General features: G+C 38.0%; 1 protein-coding gene across 1 annotated transcript in view; it reads left to right on the plus strand.

Annotated features, from left to right (window-relative positions):
* ncoa3 (nuclear receptor coactivator 3) overlaps positions 1–20,182 on the plus strand; it is a 46,301-nt gene that overhangs the window by 20,995 nt on the left and 5,124 nt on the right. Inside the window, exons 2-17 of the mRNA XM_079857570.1 lie at positions 8,182–8,286; positions 8,391–8,551; positions 9,657–9,757; positions 9,961–10,135; positions 10,256–10,441; positions 10,544–10,630; positions 11,572–11,715; positions 13,472–13,619; positions 13,723–14,237; positions 15,164–16,176; positions 16,677–16,803; positions 17,007–17,165; positions 17,268–17,489; positions 17,596–17,710; positions 18,670–18,841; positions 18,970–19,329. Coding sequence (XP_079713696.1) covers positions 8,201–8,286; positions 8,391–8,551; positions 9,657–9,757; positions 9,961–10,135; positions 10,256–10,441; positions 10,544–10,630; positions 11,572–11,715; positions 13,472–13,619; positions 13,723–14,237; positions 15,164–16,176; positions 16,677–16,803; positions 17,007–17,165; positions 17,268–17,489; positions 17,596–17,710; positions 18,670–18,841; positions 18,970–19,329 — 3,771 coding nt within the window. The 5' untranslated portion in view covers positions 8,182–8,200. The remainder of the gene's footprint in view (positions 1–8,181; positions 8,287–8,390; positions 8,552–9,656; positions 9,758–9,960; positions 10,136–10,255; positions 10,442–10,543; positions 10,631–11,571; positions 11,716–13,471; positions 13,620–13,722; positions 14,238–15,163; positions 16,177–16,676; positions 16,804–17,006; positions 17,166–17,267; positions 17,490–17,595; positions 17,711–18,669; positions 18,842–18,969; positions 19,330–20,182) is intronic.

The following is a 20,182-nucleotide window of genomic DNA, read 5'->3' on the forward strand; positions in this document are numbered from 1 at the left end:
AAAGTCCAAAATAGACCGTAAAAGGAAACGTGACCGGAGATTACAAAAACAAGGGTTAATGTCGGGATAGCTAATGCAGGAGAAAGCTTTCAAAAGAGACCCTGAAGTTGCCTGCTTTCTTCTCGACAGGTAAGTCAATGTGACGGTCTTAATTACAAGCTTTTTTTTCATTGCTTGGTTGTGTACTTTATTATATAGACAGTAGAACATTTATAGTTAAAAGTTAAACAGGCTCTTTGATGAATAGCAGCTATTGAGTAAAGTAACGTTAGAGAAGGCGCTGATGATGATGATGATGATGATGATATCTAACAATGCACGTACTTCAAAAAAATTAACGAGTAAAGAAGGCATTACTACTAATTACCATAGTTAATGTTTTTCACAGTCAGTTTTTTCGTTGTTTCAAGTTTCAGTTTGTTTTAAATAACAAACCTGTTCACCCGAAGAAAAACTCGAAGTGCTATTATAAGACATCCTGTCATAGCTTTTTGGTACATAACGGCTACCGTAGATGCAACGCGCATTTGAAAAAGTGAGGCGCTGGAGAGCATTATTCGTTTGAATGCAAAATACAATTTCACCACTAGATGGGAGAAATTCCTACTTAATGTCCCTTTAAGCACTTGCGGCTGTTTTATTAGCATGACATAAAATAATGTGAAGGAGGCAGATCTTAAATGTTAGTTTTAATCGTAAAATTAACAAAAACAACAAAACGAAAGGAGCGGCACCGACCGAATGCGGTATATAAGCATGATTCCACTCTCATTCACGACGTCATCAAGCTCCGACTTTATTGTTTTGAATATTGTTGTAACATTTTGTCAGAACCTTTATTACATTTTAGGTTGTTTACTTGTCTGGTCATAATCGTGGGAGAATCGTGATCTCTATTTGAAACAAAAAAAATCATGATTCTCAATTTGTCCACAATCGTGCAGCTCTGGAATGTTTCATTGCAAATACAAAGTAAGCTGGATATTTTTTTTTTATGTTTTATTATCATTCATGTTTGGGTCTGTTTAAAGTGTGTGAACATGAAAGAGCTTTTAAAGTGAATGAACATGAAATGGCATTAACAAACCTATTTGGCTTCCTAAATGTGTAATATTTCCAAGTGTAACCAGGTATTCAGTGAGAACAACTGTGTAATGTGCAATTTGCTGTCCTCTGACAGTCAGTGCATGGTGTACGTCTTGCATTCACTTTTCTGTAAGTGGCAGTTTGGTTTAAAACAGCTCCTGTTTTATAGAAAATGCCAAATGGAGTTTTTATGATGTATTGAAAATAAGCTAATAACATATTTAACCTTAATGCATGCTTGAAGTGTAATTTGTTAAATGGCTTGATATACCTTTCATTGCACATGGAGGACAGAGTCGCAGGTGCTACTGACATAATTATGTTTCTTTTCAATAATGCATTTGTCCCTTTAACTCAGTGTGATCGTTTTGAACAGCCCATTGAATTTCACTGCTGATATGTATGGAAAAAGGGCTCAGAGGTACTGAGGTGGACTGTGTGTTGTGTGTATTTGGCGACAGGAGGCAGCCCCATCAATAATGCAGGTTCTCTCTGTATGGGGTCAAGGCATGATGGGATATTAAGACGTTACCCTACTGGTCGTCAGGGAAACAGGCAGAGGAGACAGCAGCAATTGGGGAGGGTGGTGGTGGTTGTGGTTTTGTAGCCTATATCTGTCGAATTTGTAGTCGGTAAATCTCTAGTTTTTCATATCTTAATTTTCATTAATAAATTATTCTTTCCCCTCCAGCCAGTGTATTAGTATCCATAAAACGTGACAGATGCATTTGTATTTACAAATAGCCGTTGAATTCACTGCTTCTGTATTTATACATTGTGAATATTGCAATATTTTTTTAAGTGCTCTCTGTCTCGTGACGATGGTTAATAACGTGTCTAGGGCTGACACAGCTCCTCTATTAAATTCGAATACTTGATTTAAAAAAAAAATTACCCTTGTCAAATACCGGAAGTGGTGCATTCCAAGGACGAGAATCCATTAACCGCATTACGCATTGCGTGTATTTCTTTTCCCACTCTTTTAACCGCTTGAGGCTACTAATGTTAGTGTCCTCTCAGCCCCGATGGCATAGTGCTGTTCTCCCTTAGTCAACAAATTAATAACTTTTATAATGATATGAAAGCACGTACAGTAGTGTACAGTATATAACATACCGTTTCATTGTCTGTTTTAAATCCACATCTGAAATGTTTTGCCGATAACCGATTGTTCCAGCAATGGGCTATCGGTGCCTATTAATCGACAAAACCGGTCCTCTAATTGTCACTGTGTGGCATTTTTCATGCATTAAACTATTTCCCTAAAGAATAGGCTAAGCCTTTATGTGTGTAAATAAATATTGATATTTATTAATGTATATATCAATATATAAGTGCATGTAAAATTCATTTCATTATTATACTGTGGTATTTAAATGTTTTATCTTTATCATCATTTCCTGTCAAGATAATATGCCTTTAATTGTAAACAATTTACTGTTTTACTTCTTACATTTTGACAGATTGAACATTGTCAAAAATTATATATTTTTTTTCTAAATATTTGATTCCTTATATGTAAGCAATAAGGTACTCGAGGCTGTTCTTTATCCTGAATAAGTCAAAGCTTCGCTTTGCGTCGTGCCTTCAGTCGTGACTTATTTACGATACAATACTAGCCTCGAGTACCTTATTGCTTTTATAAAACAGTTACCACACAATACAAATATTAAAGCCAAAAATTATGTATCTATGCAACTTTCATGAAGTGAAATCACTAAAAGCCTTCCTTCAGCTGGAAAAAAATAGTCCCTGACGGTAAACAGCAGCAGAAGTTACATGCATTAGTTCACCATTAGAAGAAAATGACGGCAAAGGCTGTCTTTATGAGTGAGTGAGTCAGTAGAGAAGACTTTTATATTGAAAGGACTCAAACTTGTGAACACGGAAAAGCAAGACGCAACTGACAAATGACTAGGGTACGGGAAAACCCATTGACTCTTGAAAGGACAAGATTTCGCAGCAGACATTCAAATGGATTTCTTATTGTGAATATAGAACTGACCTGAAGGAAAATGCTGTATCTACTGTAAATGCAGGTACACACACTTACTTGATCTCTCACTCTACTCTAGCTTCAATGAACAACATAAATGAGAACAAACATATGTTTACGTTGCTAAGAGTGGTTGTTAGGGGTGTTGTGTAGTGATGCATAGAACTGCTTGGTGAAGCGGTCATAGCCGTGTTTTATCGTGAATAAAACGCATCTATTGACCAATCAGAATATTCAATATTCAAATCCAATATTTAAATAAATTTAAATAGTTGGTAGCTGGTGATAGCATAAATATGCTGAATCAACTTAAGGGTCAAAAAATAACTTGTAGAATATGGCTCCTTTAACATAATTTTGCGAAATTAAGTTCTTATTAAGAGAGTGATAGAGATGATGGGTGGTGGCGTAAGATAAAGTACCCACGGAAAGACACAGACAGACAGATTAGCTTCGAAGAGACTGAACAGAAGAACCAGTTTAGCCCATGAGGTTGAATATGTAAATATGATTGCAAAGAGCCAGCAGGCTTTTTCCAGGAAGAGGAAGCGGTGACGCAGAACTCGGTGTGTGTGGGAAGGCGCAAACAGGATGCCTGTTTTTGCTGCTTCCTGTTTCGGATATTCTCGATAACTTTCCCATTAAAATATCCACGTCCAGTCTTTCTGAGAATAATGGCTCTTTGCTTAGAGATGCTCATTCTGGAAGAAGCAGTTTGAAGAGCTCAGCTATAATGAGCGACGCTCTTGTGTGTTTTTATCAGATACCCGGTTCACCTTTTGAACTTCTGAAAGATGGGGAACTGCATCACTGTATAATGGAGCCGTAATGTCCTTAAAACCCATTCGCCATCTCGACTGTTAGATCGGAAACATAAGAGCTCCGTACAGAAAGAAGTTGCACTCTGTCTTGTATCCTTGATCCTGCCGTGAGCTTCTACATTCCACATCTCCTGCTTAATTAAAAGCGTATGTGAAGTGCTCATCCTTGGACTGAAGTTGTCTCACTCTTGCTCTTTTTCTGTCTCAGTATTTTGCTTTCACTCGCTCCTCACATTCGCATTCACGCTCACCCTCGCTCTCTCATGCTCTCTTGAGCAGAATGTTGATGTGGTGTCTGGTTTTGTTGCAGGTGCACTTAGAGTATCGATGAGGCTAGAACTGTACATGAATGAAGTAGTAAAGGAACAGATGAAATCTTTTACTCTCTCATTCCTGCTAAACAAATCCTGCTAAAAACAGTCTAGCTTGTTTACTGGTCTCAATTCAATTGGCATTTAACTGGTTTGACCAGCTGAAAAGTGCGCAAAACCCTTTTGAGACCAGCCAACAGATCAATTTGGACCAGAAAACTAGCGTTGTATTGGTTTTTTTTTTTTCAATAGATATGTTATTCTAAATCCGTATGACCTGTAAATGACCTCTATATTCTATAATAGAAACAAATGGGGACTGAGGCTGTCAAAGGTCCAAAATTTAATAAAAACACCATAAAAGCATCATAAAATAGTCCATGTGACTCATTCACTAAATCTTCCGAAGTCCTTTGATTAGTTTTATGTGAGGAACAGCTCAAATTTGCGTTGTTTTCTACTGACAATTTGCCCCTCTGCCATTGCTTTCAAATCTCATTTGCTTTCATGTATATTCAGTTTTTTAAAATGTGTAATATATTCATAATAATTTATGTGAATTGGATTCGATTTGAGTGTATATTGTGACTTTAGTTATGACTGAAGACCAGTGTTTGGCACAACATGCTCGGAGCAAGCACAACCCCTTATCGTTACTTAAATATGTTGCATTGGTGAATCAAGCCAGTTTTATTAGGGTTTCTCCACCGCATAAAGCTATTAAATGGCTTTAGTAAATTGGAATGTAGCCTAGGCCACAAGGTACATTGACCACTTTACAGTGATCAATTCGGGGTGCCTTTAGAGTCTTGACAGCCCTACATTTGGAAAACATTTAGAACAGTTTGAAATGACATACAGTTGACTTTGATGACAGAATTTTCGATTTTGGATGAAATAACTATTTAATGACTAGATTTAAATGTTGCCTTGACCTCAAAGGGTTAGTTCACCCAAAAATTAGTCTGTCATTAATTACTCAACCTCAGAAAGCAGAAAGCTCTGGGATTTCATAAAAAAATATCTTAATTTGTGTTTCGAAGATAAACGGAGGTTTTACGAGTTTGGAACGACATGAGGGTGAGTAATTAATGACAGAAATATCATTTTTGGGTCATCATGAACGGTTATCAGTCTATCATTTGTTTCACTCCACTGTAGAGTTCAAGGAGATAGAAAGGGTAAAAGACGGAGCCAGAATAATAAAGAAGTTGGAAGATGCAAATGCTTCAGCAGCAGGTTTTTGGTTTGTGACAGACAGCTGTACGTGTCAGCACAGGCCGTGCAGTACAAGCACAGTTGTGTAATGTCTCTCAGTCAGACTCAGGAATGATGAGCTCATACTGAGAGTTTTTAGGTGACAGAGGGCAAACTGTGTGTGTTTTTGTGTGTTTTCCTTAAACGGATTGTTCACCTAGAAATGGATATTGTCATCATTTACTTACCCTCATGCATTTCCAGCCCTGTTTTCATATACAGAACAAAAATTAAGATATTTTTAATAATCTCTATCATTTTTTTGTCCATGTTTTGAAAGTGTAGGAAATCAACATTTTCATGTTTTAAAAAGTACATAGACATCATAAAAGTAAACCAGAAGATTTGGTTATGGTAAACAGAAGTGGGCTTGTTTGCGCTCCGGTTTACCATATTTGATGTTCATGTTTGATGTCCATTGATCAATGTTTAAATGTCAATAAAAGCCTAAACTAAATATGTTTCTCATATAAAGCTATCATGTCTATTTAAGGCTTGGCTTAAACAGCTTGATTCCCTTTTTTATGATGTCTTTATGAAATTTTTGAAACGTGGAAATGTTGACTTTTAAAGTCGCTATGAATTTTATAGTATCTAAAATCCCTATCAATTCCTGCAAAATTGCCAAAATCCAGTGACACACACTGTAAAAAACAAAAGTTTCAACTTTAAAAAAAAGTGTTCGTGCTGCCTTTTAAATGTTAAGTTTGGTCAACTTAAAATGTAAAGTTGTACTAAGTGACAACTTGGGTATTTGAGTTGACTAAACTTAAAATTATTGATATACATCACAATAGTTTCAATCAGACTTTAAATTGATGTACAAAAAGATAAGAGAATATTAAAAGTATATATTTAAAAAAACGGTGTTCTGAAGATGAAGAAAAGTGTTATGGGTTTGGAACAACGCATTGACAGGATTTTAATTTATGGGCGGTGAGCTATCTTTTTAAGCAAGGGGAAAAGGTTGTTTGCATGTGTGTGTTCAGCGAGGGAAGGGGAAAAGACTGCAATCCGATGGTCTGTGCTCTGAGATTTCCGCTGAACTCTGGGAGGGGTCAGGCCCGGGGCAAGGTCAGGGCTCTAAACAAACACACTCACACACATGCACGCATACAGCAGAAGGTCTATGACCAGTGTGACAGAGACCGATAACAGCAGAAGAAGCCAGAGAGAATGAAAAGAACGGAGATGGAAAGACAGCCATGTGTGATTTACTTTAAACCAACTGGCCTCAAAGTGATTTTTACTGAATGAATGAAGTAATTTCCCCTCAAGTTTACACAGATGTCTTAGCAAGGTAATCACATGTGTAGTTCATCATATTAACTATGAATATATATTTCACATTAAGGTGTGGTCATTGTAGGCTTTGAGTATGCAAAATGTCATTGTAGACTTTGAGTATGCAAAATGTCTTCAAACGCTGCAATAAATATTTACAGCAAATGATTTCACCCTAGGGCTATACATCACAAATAAAAAAAATACATAAAAAATTATAAACATCTGCGCAGCCCGACACAGCAACTATGGCTCAATCAGTGCTGTAGGTTTTGGACGGGACTATCTGTTTGGGTGACCAATGGCAGAATGTTCAGTAAAACGGTCATCGTTTTTTCAGTTGGTGACACTAGTGTCGATTCAGTTCCTATTTACAATTTAATAACAGTCATTCGTTTTGGGAATCGGCCTGTGTGATCTTCAATCAATATCGGGACTGTTCCAAAGAACATATATAGCAATTTTAAAATCAGTATTTTTGTCACACACTTCACCTTTTCAATAAATGGCTGTCGATTTGATATTTTGTATCTAATGCAATGACATTTATACATTTTACCTGTGGATAAAGTTTGATTCATATTTTGGGTTCACTCTGTCTTTGCATACATAACTTGAAAGGAAGACATCTTACAGACATATCAGAACTGGTAGTGCCAGTTACAACAACAAAAGGAAAGAAAAAAAGTGTCACTAAAAAGGAGGAAGTGTTGTCATTGGTGAAGTGGGCGGAGCAATGACGGTAAAAGGTGGAAGAAATGGTGCGATTGTGTGTCAGACAGAGACGCGTGGAGGAAGGACATTATATTTCTGAAATGCATTTTGGGAGGGGGGCTCGAGAGTGTTTTGTGACCACGTTGTCTTTAATTCTGTATTAGAGTAATTCAGATTCATTAGTCTGCTTTTTAATTAGATCATTTATACATTTCATTTATATTTTGTGCAGCGTACGGCTTCACGGATTGAGATAATTGACCCAGTCCCTGCTATAGAAACACACACGCACACACACACACACACACACACACACACACACACACACACTGAGGGTTGGTCCATTTCCCCTGGGGCCCCGTTTCACTCCATCATAATCAGTGTCTCTTCTCAGACACACTGTCACACAAACACACACACACTCACACACACGCACGCAGCACCGCTGCTGAGGCCTGGAACATTCCGCGCATTCAGCTCTATGTGGGAACACTTAAAAATAAGCCGTACACACAAACACACACACATGCAGTTTTTTACTAAACCATTTGGAAAGAGATGAAGCCCTCAAGTGCATTGTGTAGAAGTGTCAAAGTCAGCTCATTATTTGTTTGAAGTACACTTGTGGTGTTTTCCTACCATTTTGAGATCATAATATGCCTTTGGATGTGTGTTTTCTGCCCCAAATCTCAACTTTGTGTGTGTTTCTTAGGTGCTGATATGTTTTAAACATGAGTGGAGTGGGTGAGAACTCACTTGAGCCGTTGTGCTCGGACCGGAAGCGCAAACTCTCCACATGTGACACACCAGGACAAGGGTGAGACTTTTTTTTTTTTTTTAGGGTGAATGGAAACATGCAACAAGCAATGTATTACATGTTTTTTCCTCACTAAAATGGCATATGTGTGGTTTTTATTACAGATGTGATAAGCGCAGGAGGGAACAGGAGAGCAAGTATATAGAGGAGCTGGCCGAACTGATTTCGGCCAACCTTAGTGACATCGACAGCTTCAATGTCAAACCCGATAAATGTGCCATCCTTAAAGAGACAGTGCGCCAGATACGGCAGATTAAAGAGCAAGGTACACATCTGCTCAAACTGCTCTTTTACATATCAGCCTGTAACAATATTGACTAAACCCACAGTGTGCGGAACCGGATGAATTGGCTCAGTTTTATAAAACGCTGCCACCTGGTGGCAAGTGGAATGTTGTGTTACTGCAGTCTGGTCTCAACATTGAGTGCATCTTCAACACATTTGCTACTTTTAGCGATAAAAAATACGTTTCTCTTTTAAATACATTGCATTCATGACTTTGCCTGTGGATGTAAATGAATGTGAATGAGACTGGATTGTCTAGAAGCAAAATTTAGCAAATCAAATTTGACTAAAATCAATAAATCATTGTACATAAAGAAAAACGTGGTGTATAATAATTAACTTAATTACTATATTTGTAAGATTTGGAGTATATTTTCTACAATGACAGCCCTGTTTTCATCCATTTCTTAATTATATATTGCGTTCAAAACAGTATTCTCCACAAGTCTGTTGCATGAGACAGGCCTATACATGCCTTTTTGCATTTAGACTATATAACCCGGTGTTCACACAGCAAAACTATGAAAAGGCATTGGTGTTCATTCTACCTTATTTGACATTCAGTCGGTTAATCTTGCCTTACAGGTTTGAAACCTACAAATCTAAATATTAAGATAAACTGATCAACTTTTTCAAACTGTTCTCTTGCTGTAATGTTCTATATGTGAAAACATTTTTGTGTGTTTTTGAAAGAAGTCTCTTGCACTCACTAAGTCTGCAATTATTTGATTACAAATACAGTAAAATCAGTCATATTGAGAGAGTTTATTACAGTGTAAAATAACAGTTTTAGTTTTAAATACATTTTAAAGTGTAATTTATTCCTGAATGACGGTAAAGCTGAATTTCCAGCATGATTACTCCAGTCTTCAGTGTCACATGATCCTTCAGAAACATTTTGATGAATAGAATGTCTTTACTGCCACTTTTGATCAATTTAATGCATCTTTGCTGAATAAATGTATTAATATGTTTCGAAAAATACATTTATAAAGAAATACATTGCCATTTAAACGTTTTTTTACAACTTTGTGTATTTTTCTCAAATATTTCTAATATGTGGTTTAAAATCGCACGTCACACAGGTAAAAGCTCATGTGGCGATGATGATGTCCAGAAGGCGGATGTCTCCTCTACTGGTCCAGGAGTCATCGACAAGGACCATCTGGGCCCTCTGTTGCTACAGGTTAGATTAGAGACCTAAAGGTCAAGGGTCACCTGTAGAACATTTGCAATTATAATTTAGTGTCTTATATGAAGTATCCAAAGGATTGGGAAATTATTAAAACAAGTTAAAAGTATTTAGGTTCATTTTTTAATATACATGTAACCCGTATTTATTCATAATGAATTAATAATATTAATTCTGCATCTTTTTCTCTCATTCAGGCTCTGGATGGGTTTTTGTTTGTGGTGAGTCGTGAAGGCAGCATTGTGTTTGTGTCAGATAATGTGACTCAGTATCTGCAGTATAAACAGGAGGAGCTGATCAACACCAGCATCTACAACATACTGCATGAGGAAGACCGAGAAGAATTGCATAAAAACTTGCCCAAAAGCAATGGTACGAATGCTACTGTATTAATCTAAAACAATGTGTTAAGTGAATATTGCTCTTTGACTGTTCATACATAATTCATGATGCCACTTGATTAAAGCAAAACTTTTTTGTATGTATGTTAAGGTCCCAACAGTGTGTCATGGGGTGGTGATGCTTCCCGTCAGAAGAGTCACACGTTTAACTGCCGCATGCTGGTGAAGTTCGGCCATGGCGGTCCTGGAGGTGAAGAAGGGTCCGGTGGGCCACGCTACGAGACTATGCAATGCTTCGCTCTCACTCAGCCTAAAGCAATGATGGAGGAAGGGGAAGGTCAGTTGTAAATTTATACATTTCAATACTTTTATTCAGATTGAGGTCTGTTTTTTTGCAGTGCAGTTTAAGTATAAAGAGTGTTTTCTTTCTGTTTTTCAGACCTGCAGTCGTGTATGATTTGTGTTGCACGAAGAGTGACGGCAGTCGAGAGGACAGAAAGATTCAGCACTAGACACGAACTAACAGGTAAAATTGACCATGGTGCCATTGAGCTCAATGTAAATCTCATCAGCGAAATTGTGAGGTTTTTCTTTGATTTCGTCTACAATACATAGACTAGGTGAAAAGTCGTCATGACAGTAATTTAATGATTTTTAATTAAAATGACTTAAGCTCATTAAATACTGTTAATGAAAACATGATATACACTGCAGGATATTAAAAAGGCGATAAGAGTGTTTAATTCACAAAGTGAATTTACATAGAATTAATGTGAATATTGCAATTATGAACTGAAATAGAGGAATAGCATTAAACTGAACTAGCAAGTTAATAAGCTCTTTTAAAAATGCATACACGCACATATAATGACATATACTTGACATTAACAGTGAATTTGATATATACATTTTTCAGTGAAATAACAAACTAAGTGCAATGTAGTGTTTTCAAAAATATAGATTTTTCGATACATATTGATACTGAAATATCTGAAATGCTTCCAATACTCATTTTCCACAGAATAGATGCACGATACCAGCTGCGCTTTCTCATTCTCTCATCTCTCCGACAGCGAGTTGACACACAAACCCGCCCCTCCTCGCTCGTTTCATTTCCTCTGGATGAATATTGTTGGTGTTACAAGGGCTTGAATTTAATAATTTTACTCATTCACGCAGATTTTGTGCTCACACCCAAAGTGCATGCACATAAAGCCACCTCTCAGTACTAAATTGAGTTCTTTTTCGCAGCTTTTACAGTCAAATACACAATAGTGTCAAATACAAAATAATGTCCCAATCCCGGTCTTGGTGAGTATTCACGTAAACAGTTAGTTATGTTTTAATTGAGCGTAATTGTTGAGTAAGAAAACGCATGTGTAACAGTGTAATGGATCCGTACGTCAGGTCTTAAAGTGACAGCAGTGACCAAATAATGGGATAATATTAAAATGCATTTGACTACAGGTAAACTGATCGAGATCGAGCAGCAGAGCCTGTTGCACACCACCATGCGTCCTGGCTGGGAAGATTTAGTGCGCAGGTGTATGCAGATGTTCCTGCATCGCAGCGAGGGTCAGCCCTGGTCCTACAAGAGACACTATCATGAAGGTATGTGGTAGTACACCTGCATGGATCTTTTCATTTCTAGTGCGAACCCTTTCAACATTTCTGGGGTTCTCAGAAGCGTGATAGCTGGTTAAACTTCTATAGTGGTGAGTGGAAGCTATAACAAATATATTTGTTGCGTTCCCATTTGTTCCAATAGCAAAATATAAAAAAAATCCATGCTAGTGTCTATTTTTCTAGTGTTTAGAAATTTAATTAATTTAATTAATTACTCACCTTGATGTCGTTCCAAACCCCTAAGACTTTCGTTCATCTGGGGAACACAAATGAAGATCTTTTTGATGAAATTGAGAGTTTTCTGTCCTTCCATTGACAGCTACGCAATTACCACTTTGACGCTTCAAAAAGTTCATAAAGAGATCGTAAAACTAATCCATATGAATTGAGCAGTTTAGTCCAAATTTTCTGAAGAGACTTGATCGCTTTATGTGATGAACAGATTTAATTTAGGCTTTTATTCATACAGTATATAAACATTCATCAATACATCAGTTGTGGTAAACGGAAGCTCAAGGACGTTTGCGTGACGTGTGAGAACCAATGAGGTTCATTCTTGTGTAACGCAGCACGTTTAAGCTTCAGCAAGAACCAATGAGGTTCATTCTTGTGTTACGCAGCACGTTTAAGCTTCAGCAAGAACCAATGAGGTTCATTCTTGTGTAACTTAGCACGTTTAAGCTTCAGCAAGAACCAATGAGGTTCATTCTTGTGTAACGCAGCACGTTTGAACTTCAGCAAGAACCAATGAGGTTCATTCTTGTGTAACGCAGCACGTTTAAGCTTCAGCAAGAACCAATGAGGTTCATTCTTGTGTTACGCAGCACGTTTGAACTTCAGCAAGAACCAATGAGGTTCATTCTTGTTACGCAGCACGTTTAAGCTTCAGCAAGAACCAATGAGGTTCATTCTTGTGTAACGCAGCACGTTTAAGCTTCAGCAAGAACCAATGAGGTTCATTCTTGTGTAACGCAGCACGTTTGAACTTCAGCAAGAACCAATGAGGTTCATTCTTGTGTTACGCTTTTGAACTTCAGCAAGAACCAATGAGGTTCATTCTCGTGTAACGCAGCACGTTTAAGCTTCAGCAAGAACCAGTTAGGTTTGTACTCGCGCGTCAAGCAGGTTCAGTTGAGCTTCGGTTTATGTTCACTGATCAATGTTTAAATGTGAATAAAAGTCTAAATTCAATCTGTTCATCATATAAAGCGATCAAGTCTCTTCAGAAAACGTGTACTAAACCTCAAGATTCATATGGATTAGTTTTACAATCTTTTTATTGACTTTTTGAAGCTTCGAAGTGGTAGTTCAGTGGTAAATCTCTCAGATTTCATTAAAAGATCTTCATTTGTGTTCTGAAGATGAACGAAAGTCTTACGGGTTTGAAATGACATCAGGGTGAGTAATTAATGACAGGGACTTTTATTTTTGGGTGAACTAACCCTGTATTTTAATGCTAAGGTAATATAACACAAAGTATAGTGTAACAAATATACATAATATATAAGAAAATAGATAAAAAAAACTTTGTTAATAACTTTGGAAACATGTCATCACATTCCATTGCACAGTTTGGTGTTTAAATTAAGTAAATGACTCCATGTACTTTGAGAAAAGATGTTGAAAGACAAAATGGAAGTGTGAATTCTGTAACTCGCTAACATGCTGCTTTTGCATGAGGTGTGAAATTGACAGATTGAGTACTTTTGTTATATTAATGATGTTTTTTTCTTTTTTTCAGCATATGCTCATGGCAGAGCAGAGACTCCACTCTATCGGTTCTCTTTGTCAGATGGCACTCCAGTAACGGCACAAACGCGTAGCGAGCTATGCCGAAACCCCATCACCAACGACCCGGTCACATTCCTCTCTACACATCTTCTGCAGAGGTTTGTGCAGCTCTGCCCAAAGCCAACAGTTACACACTACTCTGATTTTACATGAAAATAGCTCTGTGCTGTCCTCGTCCTCATCTCATTCTCTTTCACACAGGGAGCAAAATGGATACAGACCCAACCAGGGTGGTGTAATGCGAACAGTTATGGGCAATGCCAATCCGAATACCCAGATGGCCATGGGCAATCCCAGGGGCTACGGCATGAACGAGCAAGCTCACATGGGACCCAGAGGAGGACCTATGTACGGCCCAGGCAACAGGATGAATCAAATGAACCCGATGCATCAGATGAATCAAATGAACCAGATGAATTCAATGAATCAAATGAATATGAATCAGATGAACTCCATGAATCAGATGAACTCCATGAATCAGATGAACTCTATGAATCAGATGAACTCTATGAATCAGATGAACTCTATGAATCAGATGGCCCATCCTGGCATGAATCAACACCAACAGGTTCAGTTTCATGGTGGTGGCTATGGAATGGGCATGACAAGTCCCTCGCAAGGAAGCCCGGGTATGAATCCTACTCAACAGAACCTCATGGGGTCGCCACGGATTCGAGGGAGTCCTAAAATGGGTGCAAGTCCTTTCTCACCTGGAGGTATGTGTCCTGTTTTTGCAGTTTAGATTAAATGGTTGGAATATTAGGCCTGCATAATCTAACAGAATTCCATAGAAAGCTTTGCTCAGTTCCACAGCATTCGAACACGTCATTCCTAAAGTTCTACTTGTCCCAAACACCTTATGTATTCGTTTAATAAATATTTTTGCTCATTTGATCATGCTCTTACCTTACAATAAATAGGTATGGTTGTCTATTTTTTTTTATTGGTATTTTAACTAATTTAATTGAATTTAAATCAATTTTGCCCTTAAACCAAAGAAAGAAAATATAAGACAAATTTCCAGATTTCATTCGTTATTAAAATACTTCAGTATTTTGTCTATTAAGCCTAAAATATACTTCAGTTTTGACATTAATGCTTAGCATATGCGTAAGGCAAATGCACAGCCTTTCAAAGTATACTCCATTTGATACATGAACACTCAATACATGCACACTAGAAAGTTTTGCTTTGTTTAGTGAATCTGCTCTATTTCTCTTCAGAAGTTTTCACAGATAAAAATGTCTTTACTCATTTAAACTAGAGCTGCGTGTGTTTGTTCCTTCACATGAGCGCTCGTCAACATGGCCATCTATTGTTGTTGCGTCTCCTGTAGTTTTTTGTCTCATTGGTTTCTTTTTTGACTGTGAAACAACAGGCATTGGCTGTGTTGCCATCTTGTGGGCAAACTAGTTAGTACATTAAAACTTCAAGGCACATGTGGGAGCTGAGCGTACATTGTACTTGGTAAAAAAAATCTGACTGTTTTGTACAGTACATGCATACTATGCTGATGATGAAATCATGTACACGGACCCTAGTGTATGCATAAAAACCTTAAGTATACTTTGGGCTTTAGTGCTCTATTAGAAAACAAACATCAAGATTTGACTATAATTTCTTTACTTTTTTGATGTTGCAGGCATGCACTCTCCCATGGGTCCCGTAGGTATGGGCGGCAGTGGTGGATCTTCTGGTCCATCAGTTGGGAACACCTTCTCTAGCAGCTCATTGAATGCCCTCCAGGCCATAAGTGAAGGTGTTGGCTCTTCTCTACCTTCAGCTCTCAACTCACCTGCCCACAAATCCGACAGCTCTCCCAGCATCAACTCGACCCAGTCCAGTCAGCAAGGCCAGACCGGCAACAACAAACCCAGCGCTGGTGACTCCAAGAGCCCGTCAAGTGCTCACAGCACAGGGTTGGATCAACAACAGGCCTCTTCATCGGAGACCACGGATAAGCCGGACAGTCAGTCCAACAAGGACGGTTCCACTGGGGCGGAAGTCAACCGGAGAGTCCCTGACGGAAAGGGCCACAAGAAATTACTTCAGTTGCTCACATCCCCAACTGAAGAGATTGGGATTGGGACTGCGACTGGTGGACCCGTCCCAGGCCGCGCCTCCACTCCAATGGGTTCCGACTCAAAGGAGGCAGGAAGTGGCATGATGAGTCCTTCATCGACGGGGGTGTCCTCCTCCTCCGGTTCATCATCAGGGAATAACCTAAATCAGCAAGGCTCGGGAGGAGTGTCGTCCACGGCTTGTCCCGGTGGACATCACAGTACTCACACATTACAGGAAAAACACAAGATACTCCACAAGCTTCTTCAAAATGGAAACACGCCCGATGAGGTGGCTCGCATCACAGCTGAGGCTACTGGTAAGGCCTCTCTTGGTTCAGAGCACCCTGGCGCTGATGGGAGGAATCTGGATCTCAAACAGGAGCAGCACAGTCCGAAAGAAGGAAAAAAGCCCCAAGCCCTTCTTCACTACCTCCTCAATAAGGATGACTCCAAAGAGCCCAATGCCACAGAGGTCAAGCCAAAGCTGGAGGAGCTGGAAGGGAGAGGGGCCACTGGAGGGCATGGGTCAGGGGTCACAACCTCCAACTCTAACAACCAGGAGGGCAAAGTCAAGATCGAACCACCCGATGAGGTATTCATGGTTGATTATTTGTGGGGGTTTATATTTCTCAAGATCACATTAATCTTATATTTTGGAATTTATTTATATATTTTGGAATTTATTTAATTAAAAATATTTAATTTATATATTTATGAAATTTGAGTTTTCTATTTAACAAAGAATTCTGAAAAACAACGTATTGCGGTTTCCACAAAAACATTAAGTAGCATGACAGGAATAAATTGCATTTTGAAGCATATTAAATTAGAAAAGAGTTCATTTAAATTGTAATAATATTTAGCAGTATAACTGTATTTTTTTATGAGCATAAGAGAAACTTTAATGTGCATATATATCGATCTATTTATATATCGAATATTTGAAAACCCTTCTAAGTCAATACTTAAAAATTAGGGGTTTTGGAATATCTTTCCACATTATGAAAGATAATGACAGTTACTAAATTAGGTTTTGTTGATATGCAAAGGGTTTATTATTCTAAAATCAATCCTTTTGTTTTGTTTTTCCAGCTGGATAACTTGGAGAGTATTCTTGGAGGGCTGAGGAATTCTGGTTCTGGAATGTTTGCTGATTCTGGAACCGGAGGGATGGAAGGGGGCAATAAGCAAGGCAATGGACCTAACAGCACCGCACATGGTGAGTCACAAAACCTCGAGGGCCTCAAAGCCAGGAGGGGATGTTGAAAATTTAATCTGACTAGATGACAACATGTAAACTTCAACAGAAAATGAACTGGACAAATATGTTAAAGGTAACTGCAGATGACCACGTAGATTACCAAAACTGCCGTCCATTGTGTTTATTCTTAGTGGAATTGTATGCATTATTATGTGTTCCAGACCGGGAAGTTGTTGGTATGGGCCCTGGTCAACGTGTGCCTTTCCAGAGGGCAGTATCTGTCGATGGTAAACCCTTGAGCGGGCCGGGCATGACGGGTAGGAGGAGCGCCCCTTCCTCTCTTGTCAAACAGGAGCACACTGACAACCAGATGGGCATGGGTGAGTCTCATATTCAACGTTTAAACATAAATGTAACTGTAAAACCATGCATACATTCATTCTATAGAGGGATTTTTAACATTTCCACCATTTTGTTCCCAGGAGGTCCAAACAGGCCAATGGGAATGCCCAATCGGCCCCCTATGGCTGGTGCAGGAGATTGGGGAATGTCTGGTTCCACCGGCAGCCCTGTCGGACACCCTGGCATGGGTCGTGCAGGCATGGACCACAATCCTAAGAGCATGATGGGAGGACCCATGGTTAACCGATCTAACAGCGTTCCTGCAACCAGATCCATGTTGCAGCAGCAGTTGATGGATATGGGTAAGTGCTGTTAATTCAGAATAACTAAAATCCAGCAGTGTGTGCCTATTAAAACAGGTAATATATCAAATTAAATCTTTCAAACTGCATGATGTTGTTTTTGCAGGACCTTATGATGTAGGAATGGGTATAAATTCGTTCAGAGGGCAGGCACCTCCCCCACAGTCCCCTTCATGGCCGGACAGTGGGATGGGAATGGAGGGACCACAGAATGCAAACAGGTCAATTAAATTATGCTACACTAGATCTACAGGTTTCGATCATTTGCCTGCTTTTATTGATTTTTTTTTTCTTAGTACATTTTTTTTTTTCCAGTAAATAAAATAAATGTATTAAAAAATATATTTTTAAATACAAAATAATGTGTTGTTTTTAATGTATATATATATATATATATATATATATATATATATATATATTTTAAGGATTTAAACATATTTTAAGGATTTAAAACTAAACAAAAAATGGATTAATATATATAATATTTATATGTTTTGTTTTTTGTTTGAGAAATATATATATCAACAGAGGAGACCCAAGGTCTAGCTAGGACCAAGGAACAGGACCGGAGCACACAATGTTTTAAATAATTTATTATTGGTACAAAACGACTAACGTTTCGACGCCCATGCGTCTTCTTCAGACTCTGTAGTTTTGTACCAATAATAAATTATTTAAAACGTTGTGTGCTCCGGTCCTGTTCCTTGGTCCTAGCTAGACCTTGGGTCTCCTCTGTTGATTTTTGCGTCCTGTTCCGTGAGCAACAACCAGACTGAAGCGCAAGTGACCCCTTTTAAATATATATATATATATATATATATATATATATATATATATATATATATATATATATATATATATATATATATATATATATATATATATATATATATATATATATATATATATATATATATCATTTTATAAATTTACATGTCAAATAAGATTTGCATTAAGTTAAGTTTATATAATTTATATAAAATTCCCCCCCCCTTTTTTTAAGCACGAAATTTTGTTAATTTATTCTTAAAAGTACTTAATTCAATATATATTCTCTGAAAACAAGTGTGTGCATCTCATTGCTTCTCAAGTAAATTAATTCTGTTGCAACGATGTTTAGATGGTTTTTACACCCAAAAGTTAATAGCGTCCTCTTTACCCTCTGCTTTTTATGTATCAGGCTGCCATTTAATAACTCTCTGGATGATCTTCTGGTCCCTCCATCCACCACTGAGGGTCAGAGCGATGAGCGAGCTCTGTTGGACCAGCTGGACTCTCTTCTCAACAACACTGACGTCATTGCTCTGGAGGAGATCGACCGTGCCCTTGGCATACCGGATCTCATCAACCAGGTACTCAGCCGACCTGCTTCATGGAACAGATGTGTTCACTTTCTGTAACGCTGTGGAGTTAGAAATGTTACAGCAACCATCCAGTCACATTCCCTGAAAAACAATGTCTTTCTCTTTTCTCCCTTTAGGGTCATAGTTCAGACCAGCCCCCTCCGACAGATCCCTTCTCTGGTCCTTGTCCGGGGCCTGACTCGTCTATGGGTATGGAGCCCAAGGGCATGTATGGGCAGGGGTACCCAGGCCCCCCATCCATGGGGATGCAGGGCGGATATGGCCCTGGTCCCAACCCTGGTCCCGGCCCTGGACCTGGTCCCCAGTCTGGACCAGGGTTTAACCCCATGATGAGTCAGATGAGCCAGCAGGGTGGTTTTCCCGGAATGGGTGGAATGGGCGCTATGCATCCTCGTGCGAACATGATGAGACCTCGGATGGTGAACACGACCAAGCCTCTCAGACTACAGCTCCAGCAGAGACTGCAGGGACAGCAGGTGAGCAGCACTCAACGGACAAAAATGAGGAAGTGTAATCGATTAACATGCTTTTACAGCTGATCCACGTTTTAGAAATTCTAGTTTCTAGTGCCTATAATATTGTGTGTAATGTAGGACTGGGACTACAATTAATAATAATTAATGGAGGAAAATGATTATCATTTAGCCAGATCTTTTTGCTATGACACAGAAAACTGAGACACCATTTTATATAAAACATTTACTTTTAATGTTTGTATATTTTACACATTCACATTAAAAACACTATGAAATGTATGTAGCTTAACCACATATGGAAGAATATTAATGACAAAAATATCTTTATAAAATTAAATAACTTATTGGATTAAGCATATTAAAAGGCTTGCTTTTTGCATGAGGACTACAGTTGAACATTTTTGTGTATTTAAGCCGTGTAAATGTTGATTAAAAACATTGTACACACAATAATGTCGTTTTAAAAATTCAGTAATAGTTGAAATATTGCATTATAAAATATTTGCATTTTAAAATATTTTTAATTTTAATTTTTAAAATGTTATTTAAAAAAAAAAGTTTATATAGAAATATATATCAAATCATTTTTGTTCTGTAAAATTTTAACTTTACAAATTTGGCTTCACAATTTCAAACACTTCTGAGAATTGCAGAAAAAGCAGTGCTTTTGACATTAATATAACTCCAGAACTGAACATCCAAAACAGTAGAAAAAGTGTCTTTTTTGTTGTTGTTGTAAAATCGAACATATATTTTAGATTCGAAATAAACCATAATTGAAACTTGAAATCCTATATTTAACACAAGTAATGATATTTACTTGATGATTTTATTATTTTATCCTTCCAGCAGA

Source organism: Squalius cephalus (genome assembly GCF_949319135.1).
Source record: "Squalius cephalus genome assembly, chromosome: 22".
Lineage (NCBI taxonomy): Eukaryota > Metazoa > Chordata > Actinopteri > Cypriniformes > Leuciscidae > Squalius > Squalius cephalus.